We start from the raw sequence: 25,929 nt of genomic DNA on the forward strand, positions 1-25,929 counted from the left end.
GACAAGCAGTGCCCTTGTCTTGAAGTGCATTCGAAACAGTCACAATTTTTATTTGGAAAATAATCTACCAGAAGCGCAAATATGTTACTTCAATCAATTAATGTATACGTCCTGTCTATGGTGGACAAGACTACAGAAGGATGTAAGGGAGGACGGGACAGGGGAGGAGAATCAGGGAGTAGGGAAACAACAAAAACAAAGTTTATGTGAAAACTGTCATAATGAAACCTAATATTGTGCAAGATTCTTTTGACAAATTAAAAGTGACCATCATGTAAAATCTAAATATGTCTAGCTTATAGACATTTGCATAACTTACCTTTGTATTGTGAGGTATGCAAAAGTTCTCAATAAAATACTTGCAAACAGAATGTAGGAATATAGAAAAGATGATCACCCACCATGATCAGGTTGACTTTATCCCAGAGATTCAAAGATGGACCAGCATACACAATCAATAAATTTAATGAGTCATATAAATGAACTTAAGGATTAAAATGTGATAATCCTTTCAATAGAAGAAGACAAAATTCCAAAATTTCTTCATGATAAAAATTCTAGAGAGACTAGAACCAGAGGGATGATACTGAAAAATAAAGAAAGCATTATCCTAAATGGATTAAAAACTCAAAACAGTGACATCAAAATTAAAAGGAGAGAGGCTAGTCACTATTCTACTCATTTTCAATATTGTTCTTTAAGGCCTGGATAGAGCAATAAGAATAAATTGGAAACTAAAGGCATACACAAAAGGGAAGACGTGAAACAATCCCTGTTTGTAGAAGGTATGACAGTGTATGTAAGGAAGCCAAATGATTCCACCAGAAAACTAGACATAATCAACACTTTCAGCAACGTGGTAGGATACAAAAGTAACATTAAAAGTCAGTAGTCTTTCTGTATCCTAAAGACAGATATGCTGAGAGAGATATTGTAGAAAAACTTCCCCTCATAATATTAGAAAAGAAGGTATCTAGGAATAAACCTGAACAAGGAATGGAAGACATCTGCAATGAAAACTTTGAATTTCTGAAGAAACTGAAGAAAACTAAGATGGAAAGCCCTCCCGTGTTCATAGATTGGTGGAATTAATATTGTAAAAATGACCATTCTACTGTAAACAATTTATAGATTCAGGGCAATCCTACTCAAGGTTCCCATGATAGTCTTCACAGAAATAGGAGAATGTCTTAAAATTCATATGGAAGCAAACCTGAATGAACAGAATAATGCTGAAGGGATGGATAGCCGTATCAGATTTCAAGCTACATATAGACCTGTGATAACAAAGATAGTGTGTAACAAAGAAAATCCTGATGCAAAACCAGACATAAACCAATAGAACAAAACAAAACACCCATGTATGAATGCATGTAATTAAATACATGGGATAAAGTCTCAAATCACATGGTAGAGAAAAGGCAGAATCTTCAACAAATGGTGCCAGGAAAATTGGATGTGCACATGTAGGGGAATAGAATTAGATTCATATCTCTATATATCACTGTGCCCAAAAATAAACTCCAAGTGGATCAGAGGTCTCAAAATGAAACCCGAAGCTCTGAAACTGGAGAAAGAAAACATAAGCAGTGCTCTGCAGGATATAGATTTTAAAAAGGACTTTATGAAAAGAACTCCATTTACTCAGGAATTAAGGCCAACAATTGACAAATAAAACTATAATTGTCATAAAACTAAACCATTTCGGTCCAGCAAAGGAAACAGGAGTTGAGTGAAGAGGAAGCACACAGAGTGGGAGAGAATCTTTGCCAGCCATGCATTTGATGGAGAATTAGTGTCTAGAATATAAAAAGAACTAAAAGAAAACAAAAACAAAACAACAAAAGCCCCAACCAAACAAAAAACCCAAAGCATCAAGGAAACAAACAACCCAATTAAAAATGAGTCTGTAATATATCTTGAAATCTGGAATGGTAATCTTTCCAGTGCTGTTCTTTTTGCTTGGGATTGTTTGGGTACCCAGGGGCTTTTGTGATTCCATGGAGCAACATTTCTGCCAAAATTTATAAAGTGGAACAAAATACGGAACCCAAACAAGACTTTTGTGTAAAAGAATTCTTGAACAATGGCCATGGGAAATACTTGTCAAAGGAAATGTGTGTGCTTTTTTGTTGGGTGTTTACTAAAGTTCACTTGGTTTTATACGCTGAAAACTATTAATAACCGTATAAGGACCACTTTCAAAAGCCTCTGTCCTCAACAGTGAAAGTGGTGGTACTGATCCCTGCGCTGGTCTTAACAACTCAGTAACGTGCAATGCAAAACTGTTTGTATGCAGAGAAATCTGGAACAGACACCCAGTGTCGTTACTGTCTGGAAAACAAACAATAACAGCAACAAAAACAATACAGTGATGTCAGTTCCTGACAAAATTTTCACTTTTTTGATGATTGCAATGCCAATCATCTGTTATCTACATAATGAATATCCAAGCTGATGGAATTTATAATATATATATTTTTCTAACAAAAAACTAAAGTTAAAATCAACTGGGAATCAGCTGGGCATAATAACACATGCTTTTAATCCTAGTAGTAGGGAGACAGAGAGGCAGGCAGATGTCTCTGAGTTTGAGACAGCCAACAAAACATATCAATGGGAAACACTGATTGATCCTCAAGAGGAAAGAACAATCTTTATTAAAAGTTATAAGTGCCAAAAATTAAATGAATAAATAAAACTAAATAAATAAGATATTATCAGCATTTTTTTACATAATGGGTAACAGATCTGAGCAGAGAGTTCTCAAAAGAAAAGTAAAAACTGACTATGAAATATATTAAGAAGTGCTTGGTTCTACAGCCTGAGCAACCAGTGAAATACATATTAATACTGCTCTGAGATTTTATCTCACTCCAGTCAGAATGGCTGAGATCACAGAAACTGCTGACAACGAATCCTGCGATGATGTGGGGAAAGAAGAACCATCGCTCATTGTTGGTGGGATGGCAAACTTTCGCAGCCGCTCTGGAAATAGGTGTGAAGTCACAGAGGTAAAAGTGGATATGACCCAGCTATACCACTCTTTGGCACATGCCCAGAAGACTCAACCTTCTACTCCGCAGACACTTGATCAGGCATGTTCTCTGCCACTCTATTCACAGTAATTAGAAAATGGGAAAAAAAAAAACCATAAATATCCCTCAGCTGAATGGATATTGACCCACAGCCAAATATTAGGGAGAGCACAGGAAACCCCACAGAAGACAGGAAGGAAGGATTAAAGGACCCAGAGGGGTCAAGGCCACCAGGAGAACACAGCCCATGTAATTAACTTAAAAGGGCTCATAGGGGCTCACAGAGACTGAAGTGACAATCAGGGAGCCTGTACAGGTCTGAGCTAGGTCCTCTGCATATATGCTGTGGCTGTTTAGCTAGGGATTTTCGAATGACTCTTAACAGTGGGATTGGGGGTATCTTTGACTCTTTTGCTTGCTCTTGAGACCCTTTTCCTCTTACTAGGTTGCCTCATCCTGCCTTATTATGAGGATATGTGCATAGTTTTAGTGCATTTTGTTATGTAATGTTTGATTGATATCCTGGGAGGCCTATCTTTTTCTGAAGGGAAACTGAGGATCTGTGTGTCTGGGGTGGATGGGAGGTCAGAGGTAGGTGCTGGGAAGTATGGAGGGATGGGAGACTGCAGTTAGGATGTGTTGTATGAGAAAAGAATAAATAAAAAACAAAAAATAAGAAAATGTGAGCTATATAGGTATAACTGTATTTGTCTACATATATAATAGAATCTTATTTAGTTGCAAAAGTACGAGATAATGAAACTTGCAATTAAAGGACAGAACTAGAAAATGGTCCATTGCTTGAGGTAACTCAGACCCAAAAAGACAAACATAAATGTGCGCTCTCCTATTTGGGTATCCTAGCTCAAATCTTTATATTTGAGTACAGAACCTGAAGTTATCATAGGAGTCAAAAAATGAAAGGGACTATGAGGGAAGACAAGACTGTGTTTAAGAAAAAGAGATCATAGGACACGGAATATAAAGGGGGGAATGGGATGGCTTGACTAGAGACGGGGGTGCAACGCAAAAGGAGAATGAGGCTGGGCGGTGGTGCCACGTGCCTTTAATCCCAGCACTTGGGAGGCAGAGGCAGTCAGAACTCTGTGAGTTTGAGGTCTACAAGAGGTAGTTCCAGGATAGGCTCCAAAGCTACAGAGAAACCCTGTCTCGAAAAAACAAACAAACAAACAAACAAACAACAACAAAAAAAACCTAAACCAGCCAACCAAACAACAACAACAAAGAAACAAACAAACAAAACAAAACAAAACAAAATTCAGGAGAATGAGGAAGGAGAGAAAACTAACAGTAACAAATTTTGAAATTTTGAAAAAAAACTATAGGGAAATATTATTTTTTTAAGTTTGTTTAAAATACATATATCTGTGTGTGTGTGTGTGTGTGTATTTACTGTTTTAGTGGAGTTTCAGCATACAGAGTGATAGTGCTTCCCATAGGTGTTGTAGATTTTATAACAAATACTTCAGTGCCGTGCAAGGATAACAACCCTTCAAATTGTTGAAGTTGGTCCAAGAGTCATCCCCCAAACAATATAGACTGTTGTCATTGCCTCTGGCTAACAACCAGAGCTTGAAGATCAGACCCAATTACTGAAGATACCACACACTTCTGACGCAGGACTAGGGACTCAACCTTTTGCTCACTTGGCATCCTCTTTCCTGAGGACTTGCTCTCACATCCAGTACTATGTGAGCTTCCAGGAGAAAAATAACCCATAGTCCTACCGGCTATAAACCTGTGAAACACAATGACCAGCACTGACAAGATCTCCCAATGATGCTATAGTGGTACTTAGATCACTAAGTATAGTGGTACTTAGAGTATTACTAAGGGTTGTCTAATAGGGCTTAAGGCTTTCTCAACAAGGGAGAAATCGTAGTTGGTTTTAAAACTTTGTCAGCTACCCAATGACTGTAGATGTCATAGAACCTAAAGTTGAAACAACTACTATTACTGTCTTCCTAAACTGTATGAGTTTGTGTGTGTGTGTGTGTGTGTATGACTATATTTTCAACACTTATCTTTATATCCATGTATAAATATGATTTTCTTCCTTCATCAAAGAAGCCTCATTTTACACCTGACTGAGGCTACTGCACAGATTCACAACCAATCAAAATGCAGAGAATAAGAATAAGTGACTATGAAGTATCCAGTTCCAATTAGTGCATCCATAACAATTCCCATACACCTAAGGCTCAGGTAACATAAGATCAGTGCAATGGAAAGATTGTAAAAGCCATAAGATCTGAGCTTCTTAGATATATATATCTATATCTATCTATCTATCTATCTATCTATCTATCTATCTATCTATCTATCTATTTATCATAGCAATAGAGAAGTAATAATATATTGAGCAAACTAAAGTCAGTAGTTAGTAGTAGTAGAAAGTCTGCCTTCAAAGTTGATGACCTCAATCATTATGGAAGTAATTCTTTCTATAAAGTTTAGATTGTCCTAGTATTTCAGAAATGGAGAGATAATTATTTTGAGTTGCTAACATTTGAGAAGAACGAGGTGGTCAGAGTTATATTTCACAATCAACTAAAATCTACATTTTCCTCTGTATTCTTATTATACAGAATTTTTTCTTGACCACATAAACATCTTAAATTATGTGACTAAAACTCTTCATCTACATCTGTCTTTTCTAAGAAAATATGCACAATTAGCTCATACATTAATTACATGTTTTCTGAATATGCTGTTTTGTTTACAACTCACTTTACTATTTCATGTATAATTAATTGTAGATATATCTACTTTTATTTTCTAAGAGAACTGAAGGTATAGGGTTGCCAGTGTTCACAGAAACAGTGCTTCTTACACTAGAAGAACAGTAGTTCTTACGCAAGAGATCTCAAAAATGGATTATTTCTTTGCCTCTGTTCTCTGTTCCAAATCTGTGGTGGAACATATGATGGCCCCAGGTGAGGAGTGATCAACCTCAGTCCACATTACACAACACACACACACACACACACACACACACACACACACACACAAACACACAGGGTGTAAACACAGGTAATGAATAAATAACATAAATGTTTATTTTTTCCTACCCTCAAATATGCAGCGCTGTCTCGTGAGTTGGATCAACCCCAGTTGCTCCATTCACAGACTCGCTTGCTTTTGGGAGTTTGTATATCTTGTATTTCTATAATTACTTCACCAGTTATACTTTAAGTACTTTTCACAAGGGCTTGTTTTAGTCTAGGTATCATGCCATATAGTGTAGGATCAGAAGAGTGATGTTCAAGCCAATATATTCCTTGCTGCTTTGACTTCTTCCAGACAGCTGCTCTGCATAGCCTCACGGCCCTCTCTGGTTTGTCAATACGGGTAGCACTATTTACCCTCTATCCAAAAACACTGCACTTCCAGTTCTTTTCTCCTTTAATCAGTTCCCATCTTTGTTGCTCCACTCTTTGCTTATGTTTATTGGCATTCAGCTGTAACTGTTAGGGGCCTCACATCAGCATCTGTTTCAAAATTGGAAGCTATTTACCTCTTTACCAGAAACAGTCCAGAAATAAGGCCTGTTCTGAATCAGCCCGTAGCTGAAATCCTTGTGACCCTGTAACTTCCTAGAGCAGCTCGACTCACTTAACATTAGTTAACTGATCAGTTGCACAGGAGGTTTGCCGATTACCTGACTGTAAAGCCCTGTGATTTTTTTTTTTTTTAGATTATTATAAAAGCATGCAGTGGTCTACACCACTGGGGGGAGTTTGCACAGCTATGCAGATCTGTCCTCTTTCCTTGCACTTCATTATGTCACTCACCCCTCCCCCAGCTTCGCACAAACTCAGCGGAATACTGTAAGTGGAAAGCTAGGCTGAGAGCTTGCGTCAGAGAGCCAGAATGCAATGGTCAAATCTTTTCTGTACTCTGACTGTGTCGACTCAAGTACTGTATTTTTGACTAGGTTGATCACCAATTTTTCTCAAAAGATCCAGGACCCTTGTTTCTTTATCACAGCTCTGAACTTTTATCTGCCTGCCCCACAGGATCTCAAATAATAGTTTCCCTTATTAATTTACTTCTTCATCTTCCTGTTTGTCCTATGGCCACTCGTCATAAGAACTCTGTTATTTTTTTTCCTGTGTAAGGTACCATTCTATACTTTGAATTTGAACTGTTCTATGGTGTCTAATTTAAATGCTGTCCATAATCTTCCTTCCTCCCATTCGGAGATGCCAGCTCCATCCATGACTCTTGTTTTTGGGCATAGCATAATTCTTTCCCAGGAGGCATGCCATACATATTTCTATTTAATTTTCAAATGTTTTTATTTATTCTGTGAGAATTTCATACAATAATTTTTAAAATCATATTCTTTCCCATTGTCCAAACCATCCCCTGTTCCTAGTCCCTGGCCAACCAACTTCAGGTTCACCTAGACTTTGAGCCTGCTTATGATAAGCCCAGCATCACTCTATTGAAGAGAATCGACTTTCCCTCTCTCGGCAGCTATCAATTGTGAATAGCCTCTAGGTTAGGGGTGGGACTTTCTGCCACCCTTGCCTTCTCCTCCTTGTCAGGACCCTGCTTGTCTTGAGCTTGTGCAGGTTTTGTGCCTTAGCCACAGTCTCTTTGAGCTCCTATGTGCGTCTTTCCTGTTGTGTCTGTTTCCTTAAAATCCTCCACTACTTCTGGTTATTAGGATCTTTCTGACCCCTCTTCTACATAGCTGAGTGCTAGATGCTGAACTGTGTGTCAGCACGTCCCTCAGCTCTGTAAACCACTGCAGTCTTCTTCATTTTACAACCAGGGAAACCAGGAGGTAAAGCACCAATATTAAAATGACGTGGTCAACAAGTGACAGAGGTTACCAAACAGAAGTTTGTCTTTTTACTTTATCACTTATTTATTTACCCTTTTAATTTTTGACAATTTCACACATGTACACAAGGCATTATGGGTATATTCCCCCCATCACCCTTTCCCCCCCACTTCTGTGATCTCCTTTTTCACATCTAGTCCTCCCCCCACTTTCACCTTCCTGCATGAGCATCCGTCATTTCTGTGATGTACTCTGATCCTTGCAGAGGGAGATTTTTTTTAATGGATGTTATTTTCAGGGCTGAGCATTATAGTTGTGTTTTTCAGCACCATGACTAGTTATGAGTCTCTGTATTAACTGCTACCCACTGCAAAGTTTTGGTCTTCTTAAACTACTTGATAAAACACTAGGCTGTGTGCTTTTCATCTGTCTTTAAATCTACTGATAGCTCTGCTGTATTCTGTCATCATGATGACGTTATCTATTTCAGAGCCTGTCAATGATGGAAAACCAGTGGATGCCACCACTTAATGCCACTTTCTTAATTTTCTGTAATATTAATTATTGAATTGTAAATGTTTAGGGAATATTTTCTTTCCGGGGTTCTAATGCTCTCTTTCCCTAACTCACTTTTTTTCCTAACTAACTTTCTTTTTGGTCGGCTCCCCACGCACACACAAATGAGTTTTCACCAAGACAAAGCCTTGTCTCTACCTTTCTTATCCTATACAAGTTCTTTAGAGAGCTCAGAAATGTAATAGTAAATAAATTTAGAGATTTAATTGATCTAACAGTGGCCTAAGAGACAGATCAGTAGTTAAGGGCATTAACTCAGAATTAGGTTCCCCGAACCCACATGGCATCTCACAATCACTTGTAACTCCAGCACCAGAGGACCTAATGCTCTCTCCTAGTATCTGTGAGCAATAACACTCATATTCACACACACACACACACACACACACACAGAGAGAGAGAGAGAGAGAGAGAGAGAGAGAGAGAGAGAGAGAGAATAAATATTATGGGATAATCTATGCAGAAGTGAAAAATGGGGAATGTAAACAAAAAGAAGATAAATGAAAGTACAAAGAAGAAATTAAAAGCAAATTGTTCCGAGGTCCATCTATTGTTACATCATTAGAAGGTAATTATAATTAAAGAAGGGTATTACAGGTGTTATAGGATATTATTATTTTTGTTTTATTATTAATTTATTTGCCTTGTTAATTTTTTACAATTTCACACACATATAGAGTCATTCACAAAGTAACTTAGAAGTAAAAATATTGTTACCATCATAGACAAAATATACACATAAAAATAGCAATTAACAAAAGAGCAGTTATCCAAAAGAAGGAAACAAAGAATGTAGGAAATAAAAAGAAATGAGCCAAGCAGCAGATGGTAGCCGAGAGCTTAGTAACTGTGTTCTAGCTGGATATTCTGAAATCATACTCTAGGTCAAAACGAATAACAGCTCAGTGTTTGCTTCTCCTATTCTTCGTTCCTTGTGCATGGTCTGTGCTCATCTAGGACCCCAGATGTTTTCTTGCTTATGGTTCACCATTTCTGAGGGCCTCAATGTCATTTGCATTTGATTATTTGAAAGGAAAAAGCCGCATAGTTTCTGAGGAAAAAAAAAACTTGTTTGAGAAATGGCGTGTATGGAGTTGCTCACATGCTATGAGAAATGGCGTGTATGGAGTCGCTCACACGCTACTGCTCAAGCACAATCTCATGCATTGAGCCACAGCAGCAGTTTGCCAGTGTGCAGCCGGATCCTGGATGAAGAGGAAACAGAGTTTCGGTGAAGAGCGACAATGACCTGTAATTCTTACACTGTGGGATCAAAAGATTATGGGTATCCAAACTTGTTTATGCATTAACTTTCATTTTGGGATTTGAAATAATGCTTATTTTTAGTGTTCATAAGAGGAAATGCTGAATTTTTTGGCATAGAACACAGAAATCCTCAATTAAACTAGAACCTCAGACTATTTTGACACTTAAATATTCTTATTTCAAGAAATAACATGCTAGTCAGGAAGTAGCATTTGTTAGCATCTCAGTGTTGACATGTATGATGTTTTTATGTCGGTTCTGTCTCTTGCTACTGAAGTAACGTGAACCTTAGTCATCATTTAAGAGTTAAAGGTGTGGAAGTTTAGGTACTGCCTTATATTTATCTATTGACAGAAACCAAACACTCATTAAATTCCTTCATATTGAAGGGATATTGGTATAGATATTTTATATTAACTTTGTTAGCTAGAAACCATGGGTGACTGATAAGGAAACAAAGAGATAGAACTAATAATATTTGCTCAAGAAGAAGCAAAGTAGATAACTCTGTACAGTAAGGGGAGCAAGCATACAACAGGGTTTAGTATGACTAAAATTCACTGTATACAAGTATTTTACATGTACACTGACGTGATGCTCACTGTAGTGTGCAATCGATAAACACAAATTTAAAAGGAGAAAATGGGCGAGACTGAAAACAATCACATGCAGAACTGAATTTCGTGAGTGGATATTCCTCACTATATCCTAGCTAGGTCAGAATATTCCTGTGATTATTGTACTGCCAGAAGAAGAGAATTGTGAATAGAGTAAAGTCACCAGTAAAGTCCATTTGCCCTGAGTACCTGGGACGTGCAATTATAGAAAACTGGGTACAGTCTGGAAATGCAAATTTATAGCAGAGTTTTTGTTATTTTATCTTTTATCTCCTCAAAAATTAATTTAAACTTTAAGTATTCTTTGAAAGTATTAACCATGCCATGATAGTTTCTATTACATAAATTATTAACTATTTTCTCCTTTTTGTACATTTAACACAAGAACTGATTTCGCACTTACAAAAAATAGTACAAAGAATGTTCAACTTTGAACATAACTCTATGTAAACCTTCTCTGAGATTTTCTTGGGCTGTCCTCCTAGACATGCAATCAGTAGGGCAAGCGTTTTTTTCCCTGGAATGTCTTGATGACATTGCGAAGAAGGAAGTCTCACAAGAAAGGGGAGACTTTCTGACCTCTCAGCCCACACCAGGGCTCAGACCTATGCTTCCGCTCTAAAGGATGGGTGTAAAGTGTCTGTGAGGATCTAGTATGAACTAGTACTATCAGCCCCGGTGTATGACTGGCCCTTCCTTAGGCTATCTTCTACTAAATGTGTAAAGTGATAGGCATCACCTGCCTTCTGTGAGTCTCAAATCTTTTCATCCATCCAGTGGGCATGTATTATTAGCCACTTCACATTGGTGTTGTGGAGCTTTTGCTATTGTGAAGTTGACAATCCCTTTGAAAAATAAGCCTCTATATTTGTTAATACTTTTGCTATATTCTCAGTCTTATCAAAATGAGAATTTCCTTGTTTCACATTTTTTCCGCCGAGTCACACCTATTTAATTTCTATTTCAATATGACTATGCCAACTGTGAAGGCTTGATATAACCTAACTCATTTCTATAACAAAAGAGGTAGAACTTTAAGAAATTCTATCTCAAAGATGAGGTCTGTTGTATGAAAGCTTTAGCAATGACCATATCCATTCTTCAATGTAGAGGCATACTTGCATGCATATACATAGAATGGCTGATACACTAGTTTTGATACATGCATCAGTTGTTTCAGACATTGAGCACTATTCATGGTGTCAACTGTTTGCCATCTGTGATTCCCATAGCATTATATCATCTTCACAATTTAGTCACATAATAAGTGGGAGTCACCTGGGGTACCATAGTTCAACATGGAGTAGCAATTTAAGTTTTCGGTTGAGAAGCATTTTTTTCCCTTTTAAAGGATTTCAGATCCCGAGGGACTAGAGTTATAGACAGTTGTGAGCAGGCATGTGGGTGCTAGGAACTGAACCCAGGTCTTCTGGAGAGCAGTCAGTGATCTTAACCACAACCACTGATCCATCTCTCCAGCCCTGAGAATTATTTCTTGGCAAGATCTGGTCTTTCTGAAAAGGATGCTGTGATCCACTAGTGATGTCTGGTTTAGTGAAAATAATAATACTGGTGACTGCAGTCCTTCCTAGAGAGAACACTGGTAATGATGAACATGGCAAGGAGTCAAATTACCAGGTGTCAGATTCCCTAGGGCAGGAGTTACAGGTGGTTGTTAGCCATCCAGAATGGGTGCTGAGATCCAAAGTCGTGCACTCTGGAATAGGAACCTCACCACCGAGCTGTCTCTCCTGGCCCAATGGATACAGTTGTGCTATTTTATACTGTACGGACATTTAACCCTGAGTAATCTTTACCAAAAATGAATAATTTTCAATATTAGAAATATTATTTTAAATCTGATATCTTTGCTAATTTTCAAAGAAAGTTAGTTTTTAAAGAGCAAAATAGTAGATGGTTTTTCAAAAAAGTAGACATTGCCAAAATGTTGTGTTCCTTGAGACTTTAATACCTAAAAGCTTAGAGCACATGGGATTTATTGAAAACAGTATAGGATGCATTTTCAATTTCTCAAAATGGTTTGTTTTATTTCCATTATGCAGACACACATATGTGTTGATTGAGGATCGCTTATAAGCACCACATCAGAATAAACCCCTCTTTAATTAGCATGTCTGAAGAAGTGTCTGAGTGTTGTGTGAACTCCACATGCCTCAGAATTCAACCACTGTTGTAGAAAAGGCACAATCTGCTTACAATATATCCATGCCCAATTTATTGCTTCCCAGAGATGGCAGTTAATATCGATTTCACACAGATCTGCAGAACTCAAGCAGGTGGGAAACACAGCTTAAGTCATAGGGTTGGTTTATTGATTAGTCAGAGAAGGAGTAAATGGGGGCCGTAAGGACATTTCAATTGAGTGTTTTTGCTATTATTTGCTTTGCTTTATTTTGTGTTTGAGGTCTGGGGTCTCCTTTGACTCTCATAAGTTACCTCTTGGCACATAGGACATAGGATTTCATCATTTTTGTTTCTAATGCTAAGTTCCACAACTGCCGGGAGTTTATGTTTAGTTACTGGAATCCTGGTTTCAGTTAATAAATATTCCAAGTCAGAGGAAGAAGTGAACAAACACAGAAAGAATATTTTAACTGCGTCCTTATGCATTCTGCAGCCTTATTGCTCTTATATTTGTTTTAAATGTAAAACAGTTGTTTACTTGATGGATTGTTTTACATATTAGCTATCCTCTCTGACTGGAACCCAGTGGGTTGTGGATACAGCATGTGAACTTGGGGATTCTGATGTTATACTGCCACCATGTGGCTGCTTATCTCAAGATGGACATTGCTTATGAGATAAGAAAATAAAAATACTTTGCTTTTATTGCAGTGTAACGAAAGCTTGTTGTATGCATGTCACAAATACAATCCCTATACACACACACACACACACACACACACACACTCACATAACCTTGTACACTCATCAAGAACCTGTCCTAAATCAAGCTTTGTGTTTAATGAGAGACAGGATATCCTCTAAAGCTGATAATCTCTCTGAAATAAAGATAAGAGGGGTTTGTACGTTATTTTCAAATATGCATGATGACAGGATTTTAGTTATGAACTCTAAGCATATTCCCTCAATTTATTAAAAACAATCAAATCAAATAAAAAATGTTTCTTTGTCTGTTATTTGTCTACATGTTTGGTATCACCACTTCCAAAATTTGACTAGAAATTTCTTCAATAGCTTTTTTAGAAGTAAAAGCATGTAATCTATTTATTGTTTCTACTTTAACATGTGTATAAAATTGATACTTATGCAGTAGCATGTAATGTTTGAATATGTATTCAAATTGCGATTCTGTTTGTTTCATTTTACTTTTTGACACAAGTCATTCTATCTATGTCGGTTAGAGAGCTCTCGGCTCCCCGATTCACCAGTTGCCTCCTGAGTGCTGAACATCGAGACAGGCGCCTCCACACATGGCCTAACATTGTGCAATGTTCAAATCACATTAAATATATCTGTCTCTCCAACATTCACCATTCATGGTTTAAAACATTCAAAAATTCATTCTCCTGTCTTTTAAACACCTATCACTTATTTGTAATCACATCCTGCACAATATTTCTTACTCTCATTTAATTGAAGTCTGGTGCCATTGATCAAAGCCCTGCTCATCCCCACCTTTCCCAGTCTACTACCTTGTTCTAGGAAATTCTTTTTTTGTGTCACCTGCACATGCATAAGGAGATCTTGTGGTATTTGTTTCCCATGCTTGGTTTGCTTCATTTCTTGAAAAGATCTGCAATTATATTTGTGTTGTTGCAGATGACACAATGTCATTCTTTTGGGGGTGTATTTCATTATGCATATGTACTACATTTTAAATTGCTGTAACTGAGTATAATTTAGTATCTGGATAAAATTACTGTATCAGTTGTCTCGCTGTTGTATCAAAAGTGCCTGAGGAAAAAAAAGTGAAGAGAAGAAAGTTTATCTTTACACACATTATGGTAAGAAAGTCAAGGACACAGGAAGCCAAGATAGCTGATCACGTTGTGTTCAAAGTCAGGGAGGAAAGGGATGTAAGCTCGACTCACTTCTTCCTCCTTCTTCAGTTCAGGACCCCAGCCTAAAGAGTGTTGCTGCCCACCGTAGGTTTCCTCACTTCAGTAAACTTATAATCTTTCCCAAGCATCTCCCATCAAGTGGGCAATGGAGATTAATCATCCCAACTTCACACTGGAAAGCCTTTTATTTAGAAGACTACATATAATTGAGAGAGAATTTAGGGACTATTGAATGACACAAAGTAGTTTTCAAAGTCATGTTACACTTCTTAAAGAAAAAGATTTTCTAGAGGGACTTAAGTTTATCACAGATTTACTTGTTTATTTATGTGTGTCTATGTGAGTTTGTGTATACCATGTCTGCTCAGGTGCTCACAGAGGGCAGAGGGCATCTTGGCATTACAATCTACAAATCACACGGTTTGGATGTTAGCAACAAAGTCTAGTTAATCTGAAAGAGGAGTCAACACTCTTAACCACTGAGCCATCTCTCCTGCTCTCCAATTCTTAATTTTTTATTTTTATTTGTGTGCCTGCAAGTGTGTCTGTATGCTATGGAGATGCAGGTGTCTGAAGAAGCCAGCAGCAGGCTTCAGCTCCCCTGTAGCTGGGGTTACAGGCAGTTGTGAGCTGCTCAGTGTGGGTTCCTGGCACACAATATGGGTCTTTTGGAAGAACAAGAAGTGCTTTTAACCACTGAGTCATCTCTCCAGCCTCAAATTACATTTATTTATGGGGAGTGGTGCATGCATTGTGGCACACATGTGAGGGTCGGAGAACAAATTTGGGATTTTTTTTAATCCATCCACTATGTGGCTACCAGGGTTCAAAATCAGATTGGTGGTCAGTGCCTTTTCCAGATAAGCCATCTCAGTGCTTGAGGGAGGGTTGTTTTGTCTTGACTTGATTTTTGAGACAGAGTCTCATTATGTAGTTCTGCTACCCTGAAACTTGCTATGTAGACCAGGCTGGTCTACACCTCAGAGTTCCACCTGCCTTCAGAGGACTAGAATTAGAGGTGTGTGCCACTATGCCCAGTGTGGGATATAATATTGATGATTTCTCTTAAACAGTAATATAAAGAATGAACTCTGTTTAAACTGCTTACTTAAACTTGGTATATACTCTGTAGTTTATAGCTTCCTGAGATTTGTGTCCAGAGCTAATTTGATCACTAGCAAAAAGGCAAAGAGCATTCTCCAGTTTGCCTTTAACCCAGTTACGTCTGTCTTTACTGGAGCATGCTGGGGGTTCTCCTTGCAGTCTTAGACTCTGAGATAAAAGTCTGTGCAAAATTATGCTAACTGGAGAATTCAGGGTATTTTTAATGAAAATCATTTCCATTTTATTATCCTATACTGACTAACCAGCTTGTGCAAAAACTGATCTGTTTTCTATTTACTTGTATGCACTGAACAGTGTGAGTCACTGACAAAAACAAAACAAAACAAAACAACAACAAAAATAAAACCAATGGATTAAAGTGAAAAGAGATTCCATGTAGGCTGCAGATGGAGTTGGTAGAAAGCCCGACTAACATGTGGGAATTTCCAAGTTTGGTCTCCAGCATCACACGAAACCAGGACGGGTGGCGCACATTTGTCATCTCAGTATTCAGGTGGTTGAGGTAGTAGGTTCTGAAGTTCAAGGTCATGTCCCACTGCAAGTGGAGTTCCAAACCAGCCTGGTGACAGGAAACGGCGAAAGAAATGAATAACCACCCTGTGTATGATTGCCAATGCTGCTAACATGTTGGTGTGTGTGTGTGTCATACGAATTCTTAAGAAAGTGGGATCATGACTGTGTAGTGTGCTTCGTTTTAGCGCCCATTTCTCTCCCTTAATTATGTTTATGCAGCATTGTCACTCGGTTTTATAGACACACTTTAAGTTGCTCCTAATGTGACATTTCAATTGTTTTATAATTTTCCTTCTAGAAATGTGATGAATTTTCCATAGATGATTGCTTCTTTTTACTTGATTTTAATCAGCTCATTGTTTATACATTATGATATGTTAAACATTCCAGGACAGGATGTCTTTGGTAACGAATTTCTGGAACCCTGGATATTGATAATAATTGTTCACCATAAAATTTCAATTTAAATTTCCAGTAACTAGAATTTTGTTGATTTTCAGTTCTTACAGTCTTCCTTTTAAAATTATACATTAAGTTATTCATTTATTTTATGTTTAGTTGTGTGTCAGTTCAATTCCCAGCATCCACTTGGCAGCTCACAACTGCCTGTAACTCCAGTCTCAGGGGATCCACTATGCTTTTCTAGTCTTCATTTTTGGACAGTACATGCACACAGTGTGCATACAGAGATACAGGCTAAACACCTATGCATAGTTTTTAAAAAGGAAATGTAAAAAAGAATGTACTTTGTCTTTTCATTGTCTTCTACAGAGCAATCAAGATTAAAAACTGCTTTTGTTTTTGATAGGCTGTGTTTTCTTCTGGGACACCTGTCCTTACAAAGTCCAGATCCTTTTTAGCTAGAAAATGAGTGGGGTTCAAGGTTTTTACGCATCAAGAATGAATCATTCAAGAGGTAGGCTGGTGTCACCTCACACCCATCGTGCTAGAAGCTTTGTCTTTTTTCTATCTTACCCTGTACATAGTTCTTCTTTCTAAAACCACTTAACTTGAAATATTGAAGGACCACAGTATGATGGAGGAGGGTCATCATCTGTCTATGTGTTACCTTCATTGGTTAATAAAGAAACTGCCTTAGCCCTTTGATAGGACAGAAAATTAAGTAGGCGGAGTAGACAGAACAGAATTGTGGGAGAAAGAAAGCAGAGGCAGGCAGTTGCCATGACTCTCCTCTCCAAGACAGATGCAGGTTAGGATCTTTCCCGGTAAGTCACCACTTCATGGTGCTACACAGATTACTAAATATGAGTTAAAGCAAGATGTAAAAATTAGCCAATAAGAGGCTAAAACTAATGGGCCAGGCAGTGTTTAAATTAATACAGTTTATGTGTTGTTTTTTCTGGGTGTAAAGCTAGCCATGCGGGAGCCAGGCGGGAATGCAGCCCGCCGCTCCTTTCACTACAACAGTGTTTGGAACAGAAGGTTGTAAGGTTCAGTTTGTGTTTGAACAGCATGGCCTTGGTGTGGTTATATGGTATTAGATAAGATACATAATAGTAGCCACCTGAGGGGCTATGAATCATCACAATGTTACTTATACCAGATTGACCCCCGAAGTTAGCAGTGATGTAATCTGTTATATAGCTATTCCTGGCAGAATGCCACTTTGTGTGTGTTGTACCAATATGACCTTGATGTCAGAAACCTTCACTTCTACTTTCAGAAGCTTGAGTGCATGTGTGTGTCTTGTCTGTAGGCCTATGTGTCTATTTTCAAGAAGCCAGTGCATTGGCCTTTGTGTGTTCCTGTGTCTGCCTGTGTGCAGCCCATATGTGTCGGCATGTGCCTAGGTACATGCAGGCTGCTGCATGCCTAACAGTGTGTGCTGGTAAATAGCACCTTATCTGCCCTTGACTCCTCACAACCTTGAGTCTCTTCAACCTCAAATCCTCCCACGTCCCTCTGCCTTTCTTGGACCAGCATTTGGTCCTCACCACATGGTTAGCATCTTGGTATTGCAGAGTGCAGAACGTTCCTACAATTAAAACAGGCACATGCCCAAGATCGAAAGGAGCGGGGTGAATAAGGACTCTGGCTTCAGAAAGTCACCAGGAGCAGCTCAAAGACACAGCAGGAGGCATTCATATTAGAAAACTGGTTTAACTAATTTGCGGGGAAGGACTTGCCACTAACACTTTTAAGGAACCATAGATAATTCTAGTGGGTACCGTTGAAACGTCTGTCTCATCGGATGCTGGGTTAAATTCCCCTAAATAGATTAGCCGACTTGTCAGTTTTCCCAGAGGAATGGCACATCCAGCTTTTGTTTTTTATTATCAACAGCCGATACCTGGGACTTTGCTTGACATCATTGCGCTTTTATCTTCCACAGTCTCAGTTAATAAGCTCTTTGTCGTCTGCATCCCCAAGTCCAAACACTCCATCCTCACAAATGTGTGGCTTCCAGAGGCTGTGGATAGAGGCAGAGTGGTCCTCTGGCGACCGAGAATTCTGCACAAGACCATGCACTTACACAGATTCCCTGAGCCCACTCTCCCTGTGGTTCCTCCCTGTGATGTGGGGACGCTATGAGAGAATCTCTTGTGGGTTTTGGTGAGAGTTATGAGTTATGAACCTAAACCCTTAGAACTGATAGATAGCAATGAGTGTGAACTGCTGTAGTTGGAGATGAACACCTTGCCTCTTAAACACCTCTTACTTTCAGAGGAAGAGTCTTGTGTGCAAAATAACGTTGGTAAATTGGATAGGAAAATCGGGTCTACCAAGCCTATTGCAGATATTAGCCTCAGCCCTAACTACCACACACAGTTTCCAGTCTTCTGAGACTTTGATTTCGAGCTGTGGTGTTGGCAATATTTTGTGTTATTCATGCAATGCTTCAGAGATATCAGATAATATGCAAAACCATAAATGAATTAACCTTACTTCAAGCTGTAGCCCCACCAACTGTGCTGCTATAGGGAACACAGAGTCAAAACCCCAACTTTTATATCTTGGTACAAAACTGACACAGATGCAAAGATCTTTAGCAGAGTGTTTGTTGGTCAAACAAACTCAGAAAAGGGACTGGCTGCCCAGGGACTATTCTAGCATCAAGTGAATAGTGACTATGTTAAGATAGAAGGTTTAAAATTTGCTTGCTATTTCTTCACGACTGGTTGAATAGAAATGAGTGATTCATATTCCACATGTGCATGCCTTAGGTGTTGTGGTTTGTTTTTCAGATGGGAGTTAATGTGGTGGACTCTGCTGTATCTGGGCTAGGTGGTTGTCCTTATGCAGAAGGTGCTTCTGGGAATGTAGCCACTGAGGACTTGATATATATGCTTAATGGCATAGGACTCAATACAGTAAGTTCTTTTAACATACTTTTAAATATCCGTGCTTTCTTTTCAGGTTCAAATAGGCATACTTTCTCAAACTTAAAGCAGCAGAGGTCAAAGTTTTACTACATGTTTGCTATTTGCTGTAAGGCACAGAAGGAAAATACAATGAAAGCATGTCAGGGACTTAGTTAGTGCTCGTTGCTATAGTTCAATCACCAATCGTGTTCTCATTCCATGCTATAAAGTTTTATGAACTCCGAAATAATTTTCCAAATATTATTCGCTTTGACTTTGCATACTTCCTGTGTGAGAGCTTGTGTTGTGTGATTACAATGCTTTGTAGTTTTGTTTTTGTTTGTTTGTTTGTTTGTTTGTTTTGTATGGATCCTCAGAGAAGATGAGATCTCCAGGCAGGCTGTGATTATTATGTTGGTCTCGGACTTCTGACACTTTGCAAATGGTCAGTGGAAAAGCAAAGGTTAATTAAGCTTGAGATGTAAGACACTAGGTGGCAGGAACAGCCTCTTTCTAGTACATTCAATGGTTAGGTCTTCTATGCTAACACCGGCTGAAACCAACACTAAGATTTCTTTATAACAAAATATATTAGCATAGGAGAGATTCTACCTTTTGGGAAATGTAAGAAAACTATTCTGAGATTATTGTATATCCAAACCATAAAAACATCAGTTAGCTACAACATAAATCCCCCCTCTCCTGCTTTCTCTCCAGTCTCACTGTAATTACTCCAAATATCCCACGGCATCCAACTCATCTGCCATTACATTCTGTTCCTCACTGCTTCTCTCATTTATGCTTTCATGTAGTTCTGACTGGTCGTTTACATCATGCCTTACTTTATCTAGAAAGTGAGGTACCAACAACTGGTCCATTCCTAGCATCACTCTGACTATCATCAGGTAATGATGTAAGGATCTTGGTGCGTCCTTGGAATTCTGTATTTTTATTTCTTCATGCCTCCTAGAGTTGTATCATGATAATGTTTATTCTTCTAGTTTTCTGGACAGTCAAAATGCAGTCATTATAGCTTATTCTTGCTCAGTGTCTGTAACATACAGATGCTCAATAAATATTCATTGAGATTTTACCTGGCACCAAACACTAACAGCTGTTGTCTATAAACAACAAAATCTATTGCTTATCTTCTCTGTAGAAAAGTATTGGCTTATTTACACAGTGGCCTAATCATTGTTTTAGAAGGCAGAGACTGAAAATGAAGAGAAATGGATCCTTTCTTAGAACTTAAATGAAATGAACTAAATCTAATTAACAATAGCATTAAACATATCCTGTAAGTTTAGGTTTCAGTGCCAAATTCCAGAAAGCCAAATGTCACCCTGGTTGAGTTGAGGAGGATTTAAATACTAAGGAACATTATAGTCACTATGAACCACAGTCCCAGTTACTTATAAGAGCAAGTAATTATAGAATCTTAGCTCTTTGCCAAGTGTTCATCTCCTGTAATAATTGTGGTTCCAGACTTGCATTTGAGTTCATCACTACCTTAAGACTTTATCTGCACTGCAAGGAGGCACATACTATGATTCTGCTTAAGCAACTACCAGTGAGCTTGTATTTCCTCCAAAAGAAGATTTGCTGCATACCACACTCTGGCCCTTTGGTACCCTCTCCATTACAAACAACATTTGTGACAGGTTTGCCCATTGCTACCCATATGCACTGTGGCTCTTTCCATGCTCCATATATACTGTGCCAGTTTTTAGGTCTTTGATGTTGATCTTCTTTGCTTGCAGTGACTATTGAGGCTTCTTATTCCTACGACATAAAACATGAACGGTACCTCCACAGCCATTTCCATGGCACATTCTTTCTACTCTTTCCTCATGACTTACTTGGTCTTTTTAATAATATGGGCATACTCTCTTCGTAGACTTAAGTATAGTGCAGAAATTTATAATTATGAATCTGTGATTGCCCATGTACACATAAGCTTCATGAATACAAAATAAGGTATAATCTATGTGAAATCACACGAAATATAGTATTACTTTCTAGACATCTGATAAATGACTTAAGATTAAATACAGTATTTTTATAATCACATCCCTTAATTAAATGAAATTATAGAGAAATACCAAAACAAAAATTTTCCTTGAGATAGTATTAGCATATTCTATGCATATTTGTTAGAAATGGAATTCTTACAAAGTTTAGAGTAACATTAATGACTGAAATATTCCATGAAACCCTTGCTGGATCTAATTCATAAATGTAAGACATATGAAACTATTTAGCTATCATTGGATTAGGAATTTAAATTAAAAAGTAGACTCGGATGCTCCATGACAAAAACAATTTCTCGAATCAAAAAGAAGGCTGCTACCCTGAAAATATATTCATAATGTTAAAAAAGATAAAAGTAATTTTAAAGAATCATTTTACAAAACATTTTCTTGGCCATTATTTAAAAGAGTAATAAAAAGAGTGTTCTGAAACATCTCTAGAAAGAAACATTAAAATGACCATGTTATGAAGCATTGTGAATTTTTATTCTTGTCAATTTTAGGAGAAACTCAGTTTCCATACATATTAAAAATAGCTACTAACAGTTTTCCAGCAAAGATTAATTTTCCTTGTTGTCTCACTGTTTCTAGTTGAAGAAGGATGTAAAGGCATTTGAGATGCTGCATGTAGGCAAATATATGGTGGACACACCCATATATGTGACCCCAGACACAAAAAAGTACTGGGCAGAACACTGTTATTACTCCAAGGCCCATAGATGGGGATTGTGCTTTGAAGTTGGCCTTCACACCAACTCTGATCTGTCATTCATGGATTTTCCTAAACCTCAGTTGCTTTTATTTATCATTAACACAGATAAAGTGTTAGGCACAGAAGGTGCCATTATAAATAAAATTGTATTCTAAATATTGTTTATTTTCTCTGACTTACAGTTCCCCATTTCATACGTGTCACAATTCTGATTCTGCATATGGTAAATAAAAAAAGAAAAAAAAGAAAAGGGGGAAGAAAACTTTCCTGGAATACATAAAAATTAATCCAGTTTGTTTCTTTGTATGTAATAAAAACATTATTTTTCCCAATTCAGTCTCTCACTATAAACTTCTCCAATCCATTATTATTTTAGCTTCTCGTTCCTAATACTTTATGGGCTGTTTTCAAATTCTATAAGTATCCTTCTTAAACATCAGAGGTGTTTGTGAATTAGACCATTATTCAGAGGAGTCTCCTCCATATGATGTCTTAATAAAGTGGAGAAATAAAACACTGCCTACATAATTTATGGAAATAAATGCTTACCCTGAATCGATAATGACCAAAACAATGTTTCATAATTTTAATCAGGTAAGCAACTACTAGTGAGGAAAAGGATTTGCTCCATCTCTCTTCTCTGTTACTCTAATTTCCCATCCCATTCAGTGTCTTCCCTTTTCCTTGCCAGGGTGTGAATCTCTACAAGGTGATGGAAGCTGGCGACTTTATCTGCAAGGCGGTGAATAAAACCACAAACTCCAAAGTCGCCCAAGCCACCTTCAAAGCTCGACTTGAATGAATTTAGGATTTGAGAGTTCAAAGATTCATTTCAGTCCCAATTCGTCGCAGAATCATTAATGCCAACTCATTCTGAAGTGGAGGTTAATTTTAAAAAAAAAATAAAAGAAAGATCTGGGAAAGAAGAGATGCTGTGAAAAGATGATCACTGGGTAGACCACGACATAGATGGAAGGCAGTACCAGCCGTCGGGTGAATTGCAAGCTGAGACTTAACCCTGGTGGGCAGCCTTCTGGATGTGGACAAAGCCTGCTCATTTGTGCTTACAGAATTCATTTAATTTTTACCTTAGTCGACGTGAAAACTGACTTCAGATTTCTCTAAGTATCCAGTACTGCGTTAATCCTTCGTCAAGCCAGCTTACCACAGGGTACATATTGTTAGTAGTTTACGGGCGTCGGCACAACACAGAGTGTGTGGCCCTGATGCTGTGTTTTCTGCCTATGGATCCCGACTTTCCATTTGCCAAGTTTGTTAAGTTATGGACTGAGAGCCAAATTTTCATCTGACCCTACATAATTTTTAGCAATAGAACTTTTATACTTCAAGTATGGCTAACATCTGTTAACTATTTCAATGACTTTACTGTGCTCCAAGATGCTGTGGTCAATGGCAAGATGCCATATCCTGAAAATACATCATACCTCCCATGTTTGCTCCATGCATCCAGTTTGCTGTGTTTTACAATTATATCAATTGTAGAAAAGATTCAGTGTTATTGAAACATAGAGAAACTCTAAGGTCTAGTTTTTGTCTTGGTGTCTAAGGGACAAGGATGACAGGAGGCTGATACAGACGCCAGTCTATTTCCATATATCTAGTTTACTTCAGAATTGCAAAGGAAATTCTGTTGTGATTTAAAGAATGTTAATATGATTTTTAACTGATAAAAATTCTGTTTCCATTAACTTGCTGTACCCTAGATCTATTTATTTTGGTTTGGCTTTAGGATGCTTATTTTAATGTTGAAGTGGTAGAAATGCTATCTATTGTGCCAAAATAAGCAATTGCCAGGGATAACAAAATTAATACATCAAAGATCAAGGCCCGGAGATGGCCCAGTAGTTAAAAGCACTGACTGTCCTTCCAGAGGACCTGGATTCAATTCCCAGCACCCACATGGTGATTAAATACCATTTTTAACACCAGCTCAGGGTATCTGATGGCTTCTTCTGGCTTCTGCATGTACTAGACAGGGAAGTTGTACATGGCATAAATGCAGGTAAAACATCCATTAACATAAAATATCATAGACATCCTAGAAAGCAGTAGAGGTATTGAAATGAAAATATTCCAGAAAATAAGAAGGATATTGATTAGAATCAAAATACCATTAAAAGCACATAGTACCTTTAGAGTAGAAACCTATGGGTTGACAAAGAAACATAAATTTCCACGGAAGGCTCCAGCTTGTCAGTTTGTAACGTGGTTCTTCAGTAGGCTCGGTGACAGCGTGCTTTTCTTCCAGAGTACTGAAAGCAGTTCTGTGCTTGGGGGTTCAGGTTGGAACATGGGTGAAGCAGAGGCAGCAAAGATGCAGTCAGTTATGAATATGCTTCAGTACCATCTTCCTGCAGGTCTCTCTTGCACACAGGGTGGCATCGTTAGATTTGTAATTGCTCCCTTGAGCTTACTGGGGGTGGTACTCTTATGAGACATGGCTTTGTTGGAGTAGGTATGGCCTTACTGGAGGAAATGTGTCATGGTGGAAGCAGGCTTTGAGGTCTTTCATAGGCTTAAGCCATGCCCAGTGTCTCCGAGCACTTCCTGTTGCTTGTGGGTCAATATGTAGGACCCTTAGCTCCTTCTCCAGCACCATGTCTCCTGCACCACCATGTCTCACCATGATGGATTAAATGTCTGACACTGTAAGCCCCTCTATTAAATGTTTCCTTTCATAAGAGTTGCCGTGGTCATAGCATCTCTTCACAGCAATCGAAACCCTGACTAAGACAGCTGTATCAAATGTGCTTATCCCTCCATTATCTTGGGAAGTTGATTTTTCTCACTCACAGTCATGGAGTGCTCAGTTTTGAGATATTTGGGAAAACATCTACTTCTGCAAACTACTTGTGCAAACTAGCAGTGACCAGTGTTGTTGTTTTGAAATGAAGCTCTGAGTTCTTAGAAGGATGAAGTAAATATAAACCTCAGATACAGTGTCAGATAGTTACACGTGCCCTGCCTCAGTGTACCAGCTGACTTTCCTAAATACCTTGATATTGTCTGATTGCATTGACACAAACTAGTTTATTTTTGTCATCCCTCTCTCTCTCTATCCTGCCTGAAGTTCTTAGGAAGAATTCTCCCAATGCATTTCAGCTAACCAAGAGAATTTTCAATTATTGCAGGAGCCCTGGAAAAAAATAAACAAAAAGCTCACCCACACTTACTTTGATACCAATTTTTGCTTTGAGTCTACCTAGAAAGGCTTAAGAATGACAAAGCAAATAGAACTTTCAGTGGAATGTGAATGACAGTAATCTTTCTTCACATCTATTCTTAAGTTAAGGAAAATATATATTATGTATCTTAGAACTTGAAGTATGTTTAGACTTGAAATGTAAAGACTTGTTGCTCTTCAGTGATAGACAGGGCCTCTGTAGCTTCTGGGCTGGCACTGTTGCTAAGTAGTAGATCACTTTTAGGATGTGTAAGGAACTGCATTTGTTCTCCCCACTCAACAAACCAACAAGCAGAAAGGATTATGCACTCTGAAAATAAAGTTTTGTAAATCTTACATTTATGAACTCAAAGCAAGCATTTAATCTGATGCTAATTTTCTAGTAAATCCAATGTTACATCTAGCGTTCTATTTAATATAAAATTTAATAAAGACTTTCTTAGGTGTACGTATATGGCTCTTAATTTCTACATATATGCTCTTAATTATGATAATTTTGAATACTCTGTCATCGAAATGCATAATTCTCAATATGAGTTAAAGGATTCAGCTTTGAGTAAATAATTCATATATATTGTCCCTTTTATATTTGTAAATAAGTAAAACTAAAGACTCAGAACCAGAAACAAATATGAATTAAAACAATAGAAAAGGAAGAGTCC

General features: G+C 37.9%; 1 protein-coding gene across 2 annotated transcripts in view; it reads left to right on the forward strand.

Moving 5' to 3' along the window:
- Window positions 1-25,715, forward strand: part of Hmgcll1 (3-hydroxy-3-methylglutaryl-CoA lyase like 1) — a 124,330-nt gene extending 98,615 nt beyond the window's left edge. The window contains exons 8-9 of one of the 2 annotated variants that reach the window (XM_048424054.3): window positions 19,204-19,329; window positions 22,754-25,715. In XM_048424054.3, the coding sequence (XP_048280011.2) occupies window positions 19,204-19,329; window positions 22,754-22,864 (237 nt within the window). In that variant the 3' untranslated portion in view covers window positions 22,865-25,715. The remainder of the gene's footprint in view (window positions 1-19,203; window positions 19,330-22,753) is intronic. The other variant, XM_085689399.2, reaches the window with a different exon arrangement.
- The last annotated feature ends 214 nt before the right edge of the window (window positions 25,716-25,929 follow it).

The sequence above is a fragment of the Myodes glareolus genome, chromosome 4, assembly GCF_982192425.1.
Source record: "Myodes glareolus chromosome 4, mMyoGla1.1, whole genome shotgun sequence".
Lineage (NCBI taxonomy): Eukaryota > Metazoa > Chordata > Mammalia > Rodentia > Cricetidae > Myodes > Myodes glareolus.